Genomic DNA, 17,545 nt, shown 5'->3' on the forward strand with positions numbered 1-17,545 from the left:
CACTTCAGTCATTCCAATGACAAAAATCAACTAATTATGGTTCAAACTGCTCCAACACCTCCATATTCACCTGATCTGGCCCCTAGTGGCTATCACTTGTTTCTTAATTTAAAAGAATGGCTTGGAGGGGAGAGATTTTCAACCAATAATGAAGTTATTACCACCACGGATGGTTATTTTACGAAATTGGAAAAAACAGTGTACTAAAGTCATATAAGTGCCCTTATGGAGTGCTGGTCTAAGTGTATAGACCTTAGTGGTGACTATGTAAAAAAATAAATCAAAAAGCACCAAAAAAATGTTTTCTTATCCAGGCCCAGAACTTTTCACCCTACCCTCGGATTATTCTGTAATTCTTCAATATCCTACTTTTCTTCACATTCAGCTTAATTTGTTTTACTCTTATTTATAATCAAAGTGAATTTGTTTCCTATAAAAAATTAATTTAATTATTTTGTTGAAACATATGATGTTTAAAATTAAAATAATACAAAAATATTTATAATTATTTTATTTACTATCATCATAAATTAAATTTATTAAATCATATATTTATGCTTTTATAACTTATATTGACTTTTTAAATATTTTAACTTTTGATTTTAAAACTAATTATTGTACTTTGTGACGCTCTTCCAATCAAGGTTTTACCAATATATGCAGCCAGGTTTTAATTTAATTTAATTTTAGAGGTAATGTACAGTTTAATGGTTTAGGTTTCAAAATGTTAAACCAAATCCTTATAAATACATTTAAAGTTACAAAACATCATTAAAATAAAGAAATAAGTACAGTACAAAAAAGAAAATTAGAAACTGACTACAAAACAATCTAACAGAGGCAAATTTTTTTTTTTCATAAATAAATATTATAGATGTAAACATTTTTTTTAAATATATACCTTTTTATCTCGAGTAGCAATGCATATAGATTCAGGAAATAATATATAGTTAGTTTTATCTAATTGTGTAACATCAGTCCATCTGATAACAATTTTTTTCTGTTTTCCAAATATAAAACTATGGAAGCATAGATGATTAACAGATAAATATAACCATCCCTGCAATGGAACCCTACCTCTCCAATAACTGTAAAAATTGCACAAAAAAATTAATAACTTACAAATTACATTATACAAATTATTTACAACACAATTAAAACTATAAATTCATGAATTTATAAAATAAAAATAAGTAATATATAGTTCATGATAGGTAAAATAAATACAATAAAAATGGAGTAAAATCAAACTGCAAAGTTTTAAAATTATATAAGTGAATATAAAAAAATTAAATAAACAAGTTAAGCACATTAATATAGAGAAAGTCAAAAGTTAGATCTCAATCTCATCCCAATCTTATAACTTAATAATCTCGTAAACTTAAACTTATAACATTAATTTGGGCTCAGTAGTAGTTACTTATCATTTGCTGACATCTATTTTTCTATTTTCATCAAGAAGTAAGTTTCTACCTTTAAGCTTCTCTGGTAAACAGCTCCCTTTCAACAGGTGGCATATTTTTTTATGATTTATTCTTATTTTATACAAAAACAATTTTTTTTTAATTTTAATAAAATAAATTTTCTTGAGAAAAAATGGATAACTTTAAAAGTACAATAAAAAACCATTAACAATACTAAATAATACTTTTTTAAATTATTAATTTTTGAACTTGTGTCAAATTAAGGATTACGAACTTGTTAGTTTATCCTTCAAAGGGTTGAAATTTAAAGAATTAAATAATATTATCTTCACTTTTTTAAGCAGTTTTAAAAGATCAGCTTTATTTATTTAAAAAAAAAAGAAAAAAGATTGAATAATTTCACTCATGAGACAATATTTTGCAGAGAAATTTTGTAGAAAAAGCACTATACACACTCTTTACAGAATTAAAATCAGATTAGGCAGAATTGAAGAAGTTATTTTCCTACCTTTGCAGATAGGTAGTTACATAGATGATTCATATACATAATACAAACATTGTGTCATCTGTTAGTAATAAATATAAATTGTTATCTTACATATGAGTAAATGAATAAAGTGGCACATAAAATATTCATTATATTAACATATTAAAAAAAAAATTAATATGTGAATAAATTATTTATTCACACTTTAATTCATTTACATATTTTTTTAAAACATTCTTTTTTATTCTTAATGCATGTAAGGATTATTAATTGCAATTTGTCTTTCAATTTTAATATGAATTAAAGATTATAATCTTGAAAGTTCCCGTTGAACCTATTCAACTTTTGTCATCTCTTGCAGCTGTCTAAAAAAAAATCAGAATGAATTTTCAAGATACAAAAAATGGTTGGTTGTAATCATTGTTTGGCGCCCATACGTACAAATCGTGTACATGGACATTTAGAAAATTAAAAATGTAATCTTCTTTAATTCATCCATTGTTTGTGAATATTATTACCTAAATAACAAAGTTCTATGATTTCTGGCAAATTATATTTTCTTCCACAGTAATATTAAATTAGTATTATCCTTCTTTCTGTTGCATTACATTTTCTTTATTTTTCTCTACATTACTTAAGTTAGAATAAGTAACATAATTTTTCGTCCAAGAAACAGCAATCAGTAACATTAAATAATGTTACTGATTTTAAATACTTAATAACAACAGCCCACAGAATTTACACGGGCCATATTGAAATTGAGCTTTCTTTTGAAAAAAACTTCCCACACCAGCGATTTCAGAAAATCACATTTACATATACAGTTCTGGTCAACCAATATATAATTTACAATTTTCTGGATCCAAAGATAAAAGTTTAACCATCAAGAAATGCTTTTTATTGGATTCTTCCCAAAAGAGTCTAATAAAACCAACCTTATAAAAATAACCTACAAGTATGCCAGTGAATGCAGGCAAAACATAGCTTATGAAATTTTTCCTTTTCCTTTAAAGAAAAGAAAAAAAGTCAATTCATGGAATAAGTTAAATTCTCTGCAATAATATATAAAGCATAAAATTAGATTGTGGAAGAAGCGAGTCTTCTGTATTATCTGCACTAACCAATGTTTTGCCATGAACAGTATTACATTATTCTCTCTGAAGCATGTTCATTTGAAATTGATAAAGTACAAGTACAAAGAGAGCCAACATTAAACAGAATGTCACATTAAATATTACAATAAAGGAATTTTATAACAAGTATAGGATAACTTTCCGCATAGTAATAACAAAATCTTTCTTAAAATACTCAATATAGGAATTTAATACACATAATGTAAAATACATTTACATAGAGGTTAACTAATAATCATTAAAACTTATTCATTAAGAAAAAATTCACAAAAATCATTTGTTTAATAAAGCATCTACATACTTGAAGTCCATTACTCAAGTTTTTATAGCAGTCTAGATAAGAACTCTTAAAATATTCAGAATGATGAATCACCAAAATATTAAGTACAAATGGTTTACAAAATACCCTACCCAAAAAAAAAATTTTTTTTGATAAATACATTATCTAAAACATTTTTTGATATACCGTATTTATTTGAGTACCCCCGCACTTTGTTTCTTGGAATCAGAGAGAAAAAATAAGGGTGCGGGGCTTACTTGAAACATAGCCTTTAGCCAGGATAATTTATGTAAAGTAAACGTTTTCTTAGAAGTACTTACTTAAATTCAATCACATAAATATAGTTACATTAGGCTTTCGTTTATCAATACTGGATGCCGCTTATACAGAATTCATCCTTAATTATTAACATCCTGTTCATATTATCGATATGAACGAAGTTACGGTATTTTTATAAAACTGATTCATTCTGTATAGGCTGCATCTGGTTCTAATGACACTACAGTTACAGTATCGGTTACCCATTGTTGTCTTGTCTATTCGCCATAGTCATTGTACTGTTTGTATATGTGGACGGTTATGTGCATTTTATCTGTTTAGCTTATCTTGTAAAGTTTAATACGGTAATTTATTTTAATTACGGCATTAAAATGAGTACAAAAGGATAGCGTCTAGGATCTTTTACAGTAAATGAAAAACTGCGCGTTATAGAAGAGGCTGAAAAAATTGGAAATCAGGTGGCAGGAAGAAAATTTGACATAGATGAAAGTGCATTCGAGACTGGTGTAAGAAGAAACAACTTCTGGTGAAAGGCACTGGTAATAAAAGGGCTTTTCATGGATTAAAACCAAAATACACAGACATAGAAAAAAATTGTATGACTTTGTTATGGAAAAAAGGAAATACGGTTATGTTGTCACGACAGAAATGTGTCAATCATATGCTCATGAAATCGCTAAACCATTGAATAAAGTTGATTCTAAAGCACGCCGTAGATGGATAACATGATTTTTTGCACGAAATGATTTGTCAATAAGACGAAAGACGACCATTTCTCAACGACTTCCAGATGCTTATGAACAAAAAATATTACATTTTCATAAATACATAATAAATCTTATAAAAGATAAAGGCTATTTGCCTTCTTAAGTAGGAAACACTGATGAAACCCCCATATATTTTGATGTAATGGTGTAATGTTATGCTTTGCATTACTTCTGATGGATGAAAATTACCTCTGTACATTTTTTTTTAAAAGAAAAACTCATCCTACTATATAGGTAAATGTTGTTATTATCAGAGGACTGGAATCAGGTTAGATGGACGAAACCTTAATTTTAGATTGGATCAGGTGTGTATGGCAAAAGCGATCAGGAGATGTACTTAATAAAAAAAATTTCGGTATGGTAGTAATCGATAGTTATCGGGGGCATACAACTGATAAAGTGAAAGACTTTTAAAAAAGGAATGACAGACCAAGTAATAAGTAATAATTCCAGGCGGATTGACAACTCTATTGCTACCACTAGATGTCTGCATTAAAACAACTGTACAGTAAATGGATGGCTGATGAAAATTTCTTTCTCTTGCCTACAGGAAGAATCAAACGCCCAGATTTTAACCCGATTTGTGATTGGATAAAAGATGCTTGGGAAGGTATTTCCAAGGAATTAGTAAGGAAAAGTTTTAAAAAAAGCGAATATGTAATGAACTTGATGGTAGTGAAGACCTTTGGCAGAGCAACGTGGAGACTATCGGTAACTCTTCTACAGACATTGACAGTGATTAATTAAAAATAAAATCCCATATTAAAAAGTGTATAGAAATGATCCTTTTCAACATGATACTTTATTTTCGTTTTACTGGCCTACTGATTCTGAACTAAATTAGTACTTACGGTAATTAATTACTAATCTAATATTAATATTGTAATTTAAATGAACGAATTAAATGCTTTACTTTCTGAATATTTTCGTATTTACGTATTTTTTTATCATATCTGTTGCACTTTAAAATACCAGTATATACTCAATTTTTGTTTTTTATATTTTCGGTCCGGATAATCGAGGTGTGTGGCTTATTCGGGGGCAGGAGAGTACTTGAATAAATACGGTAATTATGTCAATATTAGAGAATTAATTAATAAAATTAACACAGCAAACTTTTAAACATGTCAAAAAGTTTCTTACATAATAATCATTATTAATTCAACCTGTTCTAATCACAGGAAGGAGAATAGCAAGCAAGATAAACATAAAATTTACTAAACTGTAAACTTTACCAGTGTAAGTTACTAAGTAAATCATTAATAAATCGTAAAGAAAAAAATTAAGTTAAACCACATGATCAAGTTATTTGTACAACTTAAGATTCTATTATGATAATTTAATGTCACGCAAACAACAAATTTAAAACAACATTAGTAGTTTCCAAAAGTGAAAGTGGATATGAAAATAAAAACAGGTCAGATAACTTCAACAAAAATACAAAAGCTCATCCATTATCTCCTTGCCTAATCAGGTAGCAGAGGAATTTAATCATTTCTTTTCCAGTATTTCAAACAACAATAATATTGATTCATGTCAAACAAAGCCATTCAACTTGAATGGTTTTGTTGATGAATCAATATTTTTATTTCCCGTTGGTACTGAGGAAGTTAAAAATCTGCATTTTAAATATAGAATAAATATTCCTCCAATGGGTGCTGATGAAACTTCCAGGCAATGATTTAAAAGAAGTTGTAGAGGCTATAAGTGTCCCTCTTACAAATCTAATTAATGAATTTTTCAATAACAGAGTATTTACCGGCTGCCTTAAGATTTCCATTGCCATTCCCCTTCCATAAGAAAGATTGGGCACTTTACAAAGTGCAAAATTTACAAAAATTTTGGCCATTTATTACGTAAATTTCCATATTTTCTACAGTATTCGAAAAATTAAAAAATCAACTTTTAACATTTCATGAAAAGTATAATAAATTAATAAACACTCAGCAAGATTTTTAGGTAACAATTGTCTACTGACACAGCTATTTCCCAGTTTTTGGAAAATATTTTAAATTGCGTAGATAAAAAAAATTCCATTTAACATTTTTTACAATCTCGTAAAGGATTCAATTTAGTTCCACATTTTTCACTTATGAAAAAACTTAGTAGCTGTAGTTATCAGAAGAAATTTTTAGAACTGGTTGTCATACCTTATAAGCTGTAAATAGGTAGTTTAAATTGCATTTCTTGATAAATATACACAAGTAAAAATTTGGGTCCTGACTTCAAAATGTAGCTCATAAAGAACTCAAAATTGTTCTTGGCCCCTTGCACTTTTTTACTGTTGATTAATGATTAGTCTCAACATCTTGAGCCAAACAATTTAACCAATTTTGTAGACGATATAACTGTATCTATATCTAAAGATAATTATTTTAAAATAAATTGAAAATTCTCTAACAGCAGTTCAAAAAATTATTCACTGGATTAATTGTAACCATTTAACTTTAGATATGGATAGAACTGTTGTATTGTGCTTCTCAGGTGAGTGTAATATTAATGATCACGTTGATAGAATTCCCAATAATAACAATAGTATTTGAAACCCATAATATAAAATTCCTGAATGTTAGATGAAAAATTCTCTTGAGATGATCAAACTGATTTCATTTGCAACAAAATCAAACTGTACTGTTTTGCTTTAAAGCCCCTAACACGTTCACTGCCACCCTCTTGTGGTTATACTTTACCGAGGTGCCATCAGGTTTTTTTATTTATTTACTCTCACATATACCTACATTATTGTTAACTATAAATTATCCCTAATTTCTTATGGCAAATATAGTAAATACAACACCCATAGCATATACTGAGGCAACACACAGCGCAACTCTGCTATACCATGTGCCACTTCAGTAGCATATACAGAGGTCCAACCAGCTTTGTAATCTGCATTATTTAATCATTACAATATTATGTTAGACATATTTGTATTTCATTGACAAAATGTAAATCAGTCACATACGTACATATAACATTTTGTGTAGATCTGGGTGTATGCTTACTTGGACACCCACACAGATGTGCACACAAACACATCTCTATACAAGTGAAATTATACACCACACATGCAAGTAAGCATGCCACCTACACTGAAAATATTTTTTGATAAAAATATTTTGAAAATTTTTTAATCTAAGTATTTTTATGATAAAAATACTTTTATCATAATGTACAGTTTGGGTTCTTTATGTATAGTTATTATTACATACTTAATTTTAAAACAAAACAAACAAATTGATAAGGTAATAAAAAAATAAAATAATACTACCAAGTTTCTAAAACAGAATATTAATTTCTATACCCATACAGAAAATTTTAAAAACAAAATAAAATAAAACACTTTACTTGCCTATTGATTACAATTAAATATTATGACATATTTGTGGTAAATTGCAAAACATTTATTCAAACATAACTCTGATTGATCAGAACATTTCAGACAGTAAGAAGTGCTATCACTTTCTTTTTGTTTACAGTGCATAACTTGCATCTTTTATTAACACTATTTTTCTCATTTGGTGGCAATAAAGCTGGCAGGTGGGGACTTGAGACAGACAAAGCAAGACTTCATTGGACAGGATCTCACAATAACTTTTCTATAACTATGTTTCTAAATTCATAATAAGGAGTAGACATTTTGTTATGTTTCCTATATAGATTATACAAACTGAGTAGCAGAAGTGAAAAATATGGATGCCTATCTTCTTTATACACAGCGTTTTTCTTTCGCACGAGTAATAACTCATCATCTGATTCTTGTTATCGATTCTACTCATGTATTTATTGCATTCCGCTACAGCTTGAGGAATTTCTTTTCTACAAGTACTAGTTTCAGTTTGAATTTTGCTTCCATCTAACTCCAATGAGATTATAAGAACTTCTCTCTTGTCTCTCCACTTCAAAACACAGACATTCTTATTAGTGAAGCTTTGTATAATTTCTCCCTTTTTTAACTTCTTACTTGCATCATATGGATTGTATTTCCTTACAGAATTTAACATATCTGTACAATAGGTACCTTTATCGCATAGATTTGATACCAATTTGACACTAAAATAAAAATTGTCTACGTAAAGATAATGTCCTGAATTAAGTCCATTTTGCATCAGTTTTTCAACAACTTTTGTGACATGGCCTGATCCACTCAAGTCATGGTCATTTGATCCTATACATACAAAAAATTTCAGTGTCAGTTCATTTGCTTCGTTTAGCACGTATAGCTTGATACCATATATTTATGACACTTGTTTTTAATAAACTGTTGGAAAATTAACCCTCCTCTCCACAAGACCATATATTCATCTATACAAAGTTCTCTCACTGGTGAATAAATAGTTTCCATAAGGTTGTTAAAAAAAATTTAGTGACTGCCTTACTTTATGAAGATGATCTCTACTGTTTTCTGTCGTTGGATTGACGTATAGAGCCCGAAGTATATGAAGAAAGCAGTTTCTACTCATAAACTCCTGAAAAATTGGAATTTTGTACAGCAAGTTTGTATTTCAGTAATCATTAAGTCGTGGAAGTTTTATTATTGCCATGTGTAATAATAATGCTAAAAATTTCTGAAATTCTTGCAAGCTTACTTGGTTGAAACCTTTCATCTGCACTTGTGGGGCTGTTGCTGTTGATTGTAGAGTTGAACCATTTGCATTTGTTGCATTTAATATGATTTCAAAAACATGGAATTTACTAGAAACAAAAAACCTAAAGGACTATTGTCAGTTAGTGAGTTTAATAATCCAGGTACTGTTGAAAAAGGTTATCAGTGAGGAAGGATTGGATGGTTGGGTATCAGATAATACAAAAGGAGAAGGTTGTTGAGTGTGCCATAGTACCTGGTGAGTTTGTGGTGGTGATGTATGTGATGATGGTGAAGAGGGATTTGTCTCAAAAGCACTTGGGAGTTGTAAAGAAAGTGGGTCAGTAACAGTAAATGATTGTCCATCGACATCATTGTCAGTGTTGCTCTCAAATTCAGATTCCGAGCAGTCGTAATCGAGTTCAACATCACTGAAATCTTGGTCTGACTCCCACATCTCCTCAAGCATTTATTTTCTATCACAGGTAGATATTTTCTCTCTCTTTTTACTATGAGTAGCTGTTGTACTTTCAGGACATTTTTTCAATGGTCCAGAACGATTGACATCATTTTCAGTCATAGCTAGAAAACGTTTATTACAATTAGACATTGCAAAGAACCTAATGTTCACTATACTCAGTTCAGAAATACTGTTCACTATACTCAGGCAGAAAAAAAACAAAAAAAAAAAATTTCACAAAACATGCATATTCTCTTTTTACAAGCTCCGCTTGTAAAAATTCACCTGTACTATATCTAATATCATTATATGTAAAAATAAAAACTGTGATTGCGTAATACAATCTAACAAAGTTACATAGAAGTCTTGTTTAGTAAGTAAGTCTTGTTTCATTAAGAAATATTTATAGTTTTTTATATTATATTTACTACAAGTATATTTATTTTAATCGGAATAACACTGAATCTGACAACATATTAGTTTTTGCTTTTTCTGTTGTTTACAAGATGAAATACAGAAGAGATATATATCAGGAAATGTACCTAAGACAATAAATATGATGGACAAAGAAACAATCTTAAATAGTAAAAAAACTATCATTCTACTGAAAGCACGTCTACTGGAACAATAACTAGGGTCTTACTGTGTGCCTGACTGACAGACAGAACACTAGCACTACCTCCTGCCTGTTGAAGGGAATATTACATTCAACATGTACAGTTCAGTATATGCTATGGAGCCGGCACATAGGCACATGTATTCCTCTCTGTAGCATATACAGAGGTGCAGTGAAAGTGTTAATAAAACACTGAGATTGACATTATTATTAAATATTTATACTGCTTACATATAATCTCATCTGATAAAGTAATATACACGGTCTGTTCACAAAATAACCAAAGATTTTTAATTATACACCAACGGAGATATTTAGTGACAAGCAGTTGGCAGCATTGTGTTCTGTATAACCTCCTCCACAACCACATGTTCTTGGAGTGTTGATATCTCATTTAGTTTTCATATTATTGTTATTTGAGTACAATGTGTTTAAGTGTAAGTACCAATTTTTGTAATGTGCAATTTTCAGGAGCAATGATATAACGTAAAATTTTGCACAAAACTGGGGAAAATTTTCACAAAAAGTTTCAACTTTTAAAAACAAGTTTTCAGAGATGATGCTCTGGGTCATATGCAATGATATGAACGGTTTTCACGATTTAGAAGTGTTCGTCAGTCAATTGAAGACAACCCTCGACCAAGAAAGTCTTCAACTTCAATTGATGACACCCAATGTTCAGAAAATCAACGCTTTGGTGCATGCAAATAACCGATTGATTTCAGAGAACTTGCAGAAGAGGCTAGCATCTCCATTGGATCATAGCATGACATTCTGTCTGTAAAACTGAAAATGCATAGAGTTAAAGTTTGTTCCTCATTTGATGACCAAATAGCAGAAACAACATCAAGTTCTTGTCGGCAACTTGAAAGGTTTGTGAACAACCTCTTGAACCAGCCAATGACAATGAAACATTCACGGAAAGGATCATAACAGGAGACAAAAGCTGGGTTTACTGCTATGACATTGAGACAGAAGTTCAATCATCACAATGGATTGGCAAAGGATCTCCACGCCCCAAGAATACATGTCAGTCTCAATCCAATGACAAAGTGAAGTCAGATGACTGTCCTTCCCCAGCATCGCCACTCACCAGACCTGACTCCTTGCAATTTTTTCTTATTTTCGAAATTAAAATCAGTGATGAAAGAATGCCATTTTGAGACTACTGATGACATTAAAGCAAATTCATCGCAGACCTTAAAGGCTATTTCAGATGAAGCTATCCAGGACTGTTTCACAAGTGGAAACACCGCTGGGAAAAGTGTGAGAATAGGGGAGGGGAGTACTTTGAAGAAGACAAGGACCAATAATCTGTAAAATTAATAATAAAGATTAAAAAATAAGGTTCAGTTATTTTCTGAACAGACCTAGTATCAAATACCATTCTACATAAATATCTAGTAAGTAAATTGTTTATTACTTTGTTTATAGTAATAATAATAAATAATAAGAGGAAAGATATTTAGTAAAACTATTTTCAATTCTAACCAGGAATACTGTTATCTTAAATTATACGACAATTCACAGAGTGCAATAAGTTATTCACTGAAGATTATTATTTCAAATAATATATAATCATAAAAAGTCTTTATACAGCAACAACTGACAATAGATTGTTTCAGAGTAGATGTAATCACAAAGTCATAAAATTAACAGATTTAATTTTAAATTGAGAAAATAATAGAGGTAGAACTTATTTTATTTAATTACCTGCAAGAATAATAGCTGACAAGTTTTTCTTCTGGAGGCATATTAAATAATCTTCTAAATTTACATGTAACATCTTGAAATGTTTTTGTGTCATTATCTGTAACAATAAAAAAAGGTGTTCATAATTTACTACTAATGTATACACAAAACGCTTACATTTTTTTATTAGTATAATGACTAAGATTATTTAACATCTCTTTTAAAACAAGACAACTTTTTCTTTCTGAAATAATCAGCAACAATTTTTTGGTGGAGTTATCCATACAGCTGTTGTTAATTGGGCCTATATTAAAAATATTAGATCCATTAAATATTTAACTGAGTAATACACGTGATTTATTTTATGTTTGTTCATTTAATGCAGTAAACTCCCTTTAGACTGATTTCAGTATAATAAGCTACTTGTGGCTGTACAACTTTCTCTTTTCTAATAAGCTGCTACGTTCAGAGCAAAATGCAGAATCAAGAAACAAAAAAGGTAGGCAATTAAAACAACAATTTTTAACTGATAGATCATTTTATGAATTTCTTTAAAAGAACCTCCATAAAATGATATTTTTTTCATTCTGACTACATGCTGCACTAATGACACTGCTCACCAATGTATTACGATTTGTTTAGCTGAGTTATAATTTTTTTTAACATTATCAAGTGTGACAGTATACTTATTTCAGTGAAGTTTACATTTTTTACTATTGTTTTTTTCTAATTTTAAAGTAACAAATGTATTGGTATTCTTTCAAATGTATTTTAAACTAATTATTTTACCATTTATCTTTGTTTATCAGAACAAAGGTAAATTGGTAAAAGACATGTGACAAATTAGATGTTGGTAAAAACACATTAAGATAATTAGTAATGAAAAAAATTGCAGTCAGTAATTTAATGTTTAATGATCTTTTATTAACTTAATACACTAAAGCAAATATACTTCAGTCTGTTGTTTAACAAAAATGCTTTTTATTTCACAATAATTGGGGATTTTTCTCCTGTTTTAAACATTTCCTACGATCAGCACTTCTATATTTTAATCTATACACAATAAATAAGATGACTAACCAACTTGATTTGTAATACCAACATAATTGTGTTTACTTAAAAATTATAATGACCTTTTTTAAGCAAGTAATGAAACACACAGAAATTTAATCCTAAATAACACTTTAACTGGAAAATAAAAGAATTATATAATCTAGAAATATTTAATCCATTAACAAAAACTATGGAATACAAAATATTACAATTTTTAACCGACTTCAAAAAAGCAGGTTATCAACTCGACAATTTTTTTTTAATTGGAAGAGCATACTTTCGAATGGTCCCATATAAATTTTAACCAAATCCGATATAGTCTTAGGAAACACACAAAAAAAAATTTTTTTTAAGGTATGTTATGCAATATCTCCGACGTGAGATAACCGATTTTGGTGTTTTTTCTTTTAATTGAAAGAGTATACTTTCAGAAGGATACCATATAAATTTTAACCGAATAAAATGATTATCTTAGGAAAAAAAAAAACATTTTCTAATGTATGCTATGTAATATCTCCAATGTTAGTAAACTGATTTAAAAAATTTTTTTAATTGAAAAAGTATATTTTCAGAATGGTCCCCTATAAACTTTTACCAAATCTGATGATAACTTTAGGAAAAATATTTAAAAAAACCTAACAGCTTGAGCCTTAGCCGCTGACTGATCGCACCGTACAAAAGGAGAAGGTTTTATAAAAAAATTTATAACAAAGAAAAATAAAAATTGATTTCAACAAATAATAGTACTAAAAAGTTACAAATAATTATACTTTTATTTATTAACTACAGTAAAAGTATTTACCACAAATAACTATTTTTGAAGTTGGTGCCAGCCAACATAAATTAAACATAAAGTTACGTAAAGTTTGTACCTCAACCAACCACTAGGCAGCTAAACAGAACTTCCATGTGTAAAATGGGATTTCAAGAGTATATAAGAGAGAGCATCTCACAATCAAATCAATTCTTGAGTTTGCTAAGGCATATACATTTGGTGATAAAATATGTAACTAAGCATTTATAAAATATTGCTATACCATATTTTTGGATGTCGCATTTTATTTTCTTCTTTTTCCATCACGGTATAGTCAATTCACCTTTTCTGGTTTCAAAGGGTTACCAGCGCTTTCTTGACTGTCCCACACTTCTTTTGCCCTTCGGTTGATAGTGTATTATTTCCTTGGGGAACCTTCCGTCTACCATCCTATTAACATAGTTCTTCCACCTCTCCCTGTTCTCTACTACTGTGTTGCACAAGGGTAGAACATTTAACTCTTTTCTGATATCCTCATTCCTAAAACGAACTTGTCTGGTGCACCCCTTTACCATACACAGGTATCTCATTTCTGCTGCCTGAATTTTACTGAACTGTCTCTTTCATAAGACCCAACCCTCAGACCCATACAACAGAGTAGGAACAGCCATCACTTTATAAAACTTCATTTGAGTCTCATTCAGCACCTCCCCTGTCCAGTGTTCTCCTTATTGTTCCACAAATGGATTGAAATCTAGAGAACTTCTTATGGCAATCTCTACCATTCTCGCAACATAACAGCCTAGGTAATTAAAATGAGACACCTGTTCAAGAATCTTATCCCCTAGAACGATTTTTGATCTAACAGGAAACTTTCCCAGAAATGCCATGACTTTTGTCTTTGTCAGGGATATCTTCATATTATACTGAGAGCTTAAACCATTCAGATAGAACACAGCCCTCTGCAAATCATCTTCCGTTCTTTGAAGGATTACCTGATCATCCGCAAATAAATTGTTATTGATGGATACATCAGGGTTTATTTGTATCCTTTGGCTTATTGCACTCTTCCATTCTCTACACATTTCATCTATATATATATTAAACAGATAGGGAGAAAGAGGACAACCCTGCCATACACCTCTATTACAACCTCCTCAGTCATCCTCCCATCACAGACGATTGCTATTGATGTCTTTGCGTACATACCTTTAATCACATTTATTAAAGGTTGTGGAATCCCTCTTTTCATCATGATGTACCATAATTTTCCTCTGAGTACCTTATCGAAGGCCTTCTCATAGTCTATAAAACAGAGATGTGTCTCCAAATTAAACTCTACTCTTTTTGCAATGATCTCTTGAAGAGAAAAAACACCATCCACGTACGACCAGCCTCTCCGAAAACCCACCTGATCCTCCATTAAAACTACCTCCAAAATACTTTGCAGTCTACGATTGACAGTACTGCTATATAACTTATAGCATGTGCATAACAAACTTATCCCTCTGTAATTCTTCACCAAACTTCAATCCCCTCTCTTTAAAACGAATATCACTTTGGCTATCTTCCACTCCTTAGGGATTTTTGAACTCATCCAACACATATTAAGTGTATGAGGCGCAGCTTAAATAATGTGCCTCCACACTTCAAGAGCACAGAGTTAATACCATCTACTCCTACTGCCTTTCTGTTTTTTTCTGTTTTCAAAGCATTTTCAAATTCCTTCATTTCTATCAAATCTTTTTTCAGTAGGTTCTGAGTTTTCTATTATAGATCCCTCATACCACAAGTCTTTGTAATGTTCTATCCACTCTTCCTTACCTATAATATCCAGTGTTGCTGTATCCTTCTCTAAGCTATTTAGACGTTTCATGAGTTTACAGTCAATTGTTTGTCTGCCATGTAAATCCTTCTCCACCATAGATATAAACCTGTCCCACGATTTCTGTTGAGCTCTTCACTATGATTTTAGCATAATTCCTTTTAATTCTATACTGTTCTCGTGTGCTGTCTGAAGGATTCTGTATCATAGCTTTATATGCCTTTCTTTTATCTCCTATTTTATTTTTATATTATATTTTTGGATATTATAATTTTTCTTACATTATATTAGGTGATAAGATCAACCTAAGAGTCTATAAAGTATTGTTATACTATATTTTTGTGTCGCATTTTATTCTTAAATTATATCTTTGTAGATCTCACTTTATTGCAGTAAAACTTCTATTACCAATTTTGCATTGTTTAAAGTAGGATCTGCATTATATAGATCATAGGTTTTTTTTTGTTTAACTTGTGTTGGCTGGCACCAACTTCAAAAATAGTAGTTATTTGTGGTATATACTTTTACTTTAGTTAATAAATAAAAATATAATTATTTGTAGCACTTTAGTACTATTATTTTTTGAAGTCTGTTTTTATTTTTATTTGTTATAAATTATTTACCTGTAGCTACAACACCTAAAAATCGTTTCAATATATTTTTTGATAGATGCCTTTGAAATATAATCATTGAAATTAATTACTATTTTAGAAAAATAATTTTTTATCATTAATAAGCTGAAAACAATACAGAAATAATAAATATATCTGAAAATTATATTTTTTCACAATTTCTTGCTGACATTCAACGTTATGAATCTTATTTTTCATTGAAAAAGTACAATGTAATAGTCAATTTTAAACCATTAATTTACAAACAAACAAAGCACAACAAATATATTTTAGTGATACTACTATACCGAGCTATATAGGTGTTACCAAATTTATTTGATAAAATTTCACCCAAGAAATTTTTGCAGCTCTACCTTTACATGCTGTACTTTTAAATAAAATAATACCAACAAGATGTTACACAAAATTTGTTTATTTATTTTTTATCATTTAAAATACATACACCATACAATTGATAATTTCTGTATTAAAGGTGGATTCTATTATAAAGTTTTACAGCATCAATGCTGGACTGCATTTCTGGAAATTGTTTGAAACAAAAAGTTTTAAAAGATTATGTTTTTTTATAAATTATAGCTAGAGAAAAAGGTTACCCTGATTTCTGTTCCATGATAAAATAATACTATACTAAAATTCTTGGGACAAAAATCACAAGGCAAAATTAATGATTTTGTAAAAAAAAAATAGCTATGAAGCTTAAAAAAATTGTAATTAAAAAACATAATTTTAGGTTTAGAATGCATTAAATTAAATTGTTAACAAGCCAGTAAAACTTGGGAAATTTATGCAAATAAAGTTAATCAAAATGAGCACAAATTTAAGAAATATAACTTATTTTAAAAAGAAAATATCAAAATTTTGCAAAAAAATGGTACTATTCTAAACCAAAATAAAAATCAACATAGTTTAATGAAATAAAATTTTAAGTTGTTTAAAACAATCTTCTTCATGTTTATAAAAATCCTAATATAATGTACAGCGTTGTAGATTTGTAATGCAAATACATCAAATAGTAGAATGTTGAATGCAGCAAATTTGGTAAATACTGCTACTATTTCATTACATATTAATAATTAATCATTTTAAAAGTTTTCCTTGAAATCTTAATTTTAAAGAATACTGGAATTATTTCCAGTAAGTATCCTATACTTACAGTATACTGTAACTTTTTGAAAAACTTCCTAGTTTGAATATGAAAAGAAAATATGCTGTAATAATGTTTAAAATAACTTTAATAGAATTAATTTACAAAACTTTTTACCCTCTTTATCAAAAAATTTCTAATTTCTTCTTGCTACTTAAAAGAAGGAGAAATAGAAAAAGTTAAACAAAAGTTCTGGCAAAATATTTTAGTTAGGAATAAAAAAGAACAAATATAGCAATAAGATTTTACAAGCATTCATGAATATTTTAAAAGTTTAAAATATGTAAAAACTTTTCTACAGGTGAGAGAATTATTAAATTGATGAATACAACATAAACAATACTGATTTAAAAACAGATTTAAAATTGTAAAAACCTTCACAAAATTGATGCAACATACATTCTTATAGTTGGA

The 17,545-nt window shown here is 29.3% G+C and overlaps 1 protein-coding gene across 4 annotated transcripts in view; it reads right to left on the reverse strand.

Moving 5' to 3' along the window:
* Tbc1d8-9 (TBC1 domain family member 8/9) overlaps window positions 1-17,545 on the reverse strand; it is a 131,539-nt gene that overhangs the window by 74,726 nt on the left and 39,268 nt on the right. For all 4 annotated transcript variants that reach the window (XM_075364417.1, XM_075364419.1, XM_075364416.1 and 1 more), the window contains exons 4-5: window positions 11,745-11,841; window positions 902-1,088 (exon numbers count right to left, since the gene is read on the reverse strand). In XM_075364417.1, coding sequence (XP_075220532.1) covers window positions 902-1,088; window positions 11,745-11,841 — 284 coding nt within the window. The remainder of the gene's footprint in view (window positions 1-901; window positions 1,089-11,744; window positions 11,842-17,545) is intronic.

This window comes from Lycorma delicatula, chromosome 4 (assembly GCF_047948215.1).
Source record: "Lycorma delicatula isolate Av1 chromosome 4, ASM4794821v1, whole genome shotgun sequence".
NCBI lineage: Eukaryota > Metazoa > Arthropoda > Insecta > Hemiptera > Fulgoridae > Lycorma > Lycorma delicatula.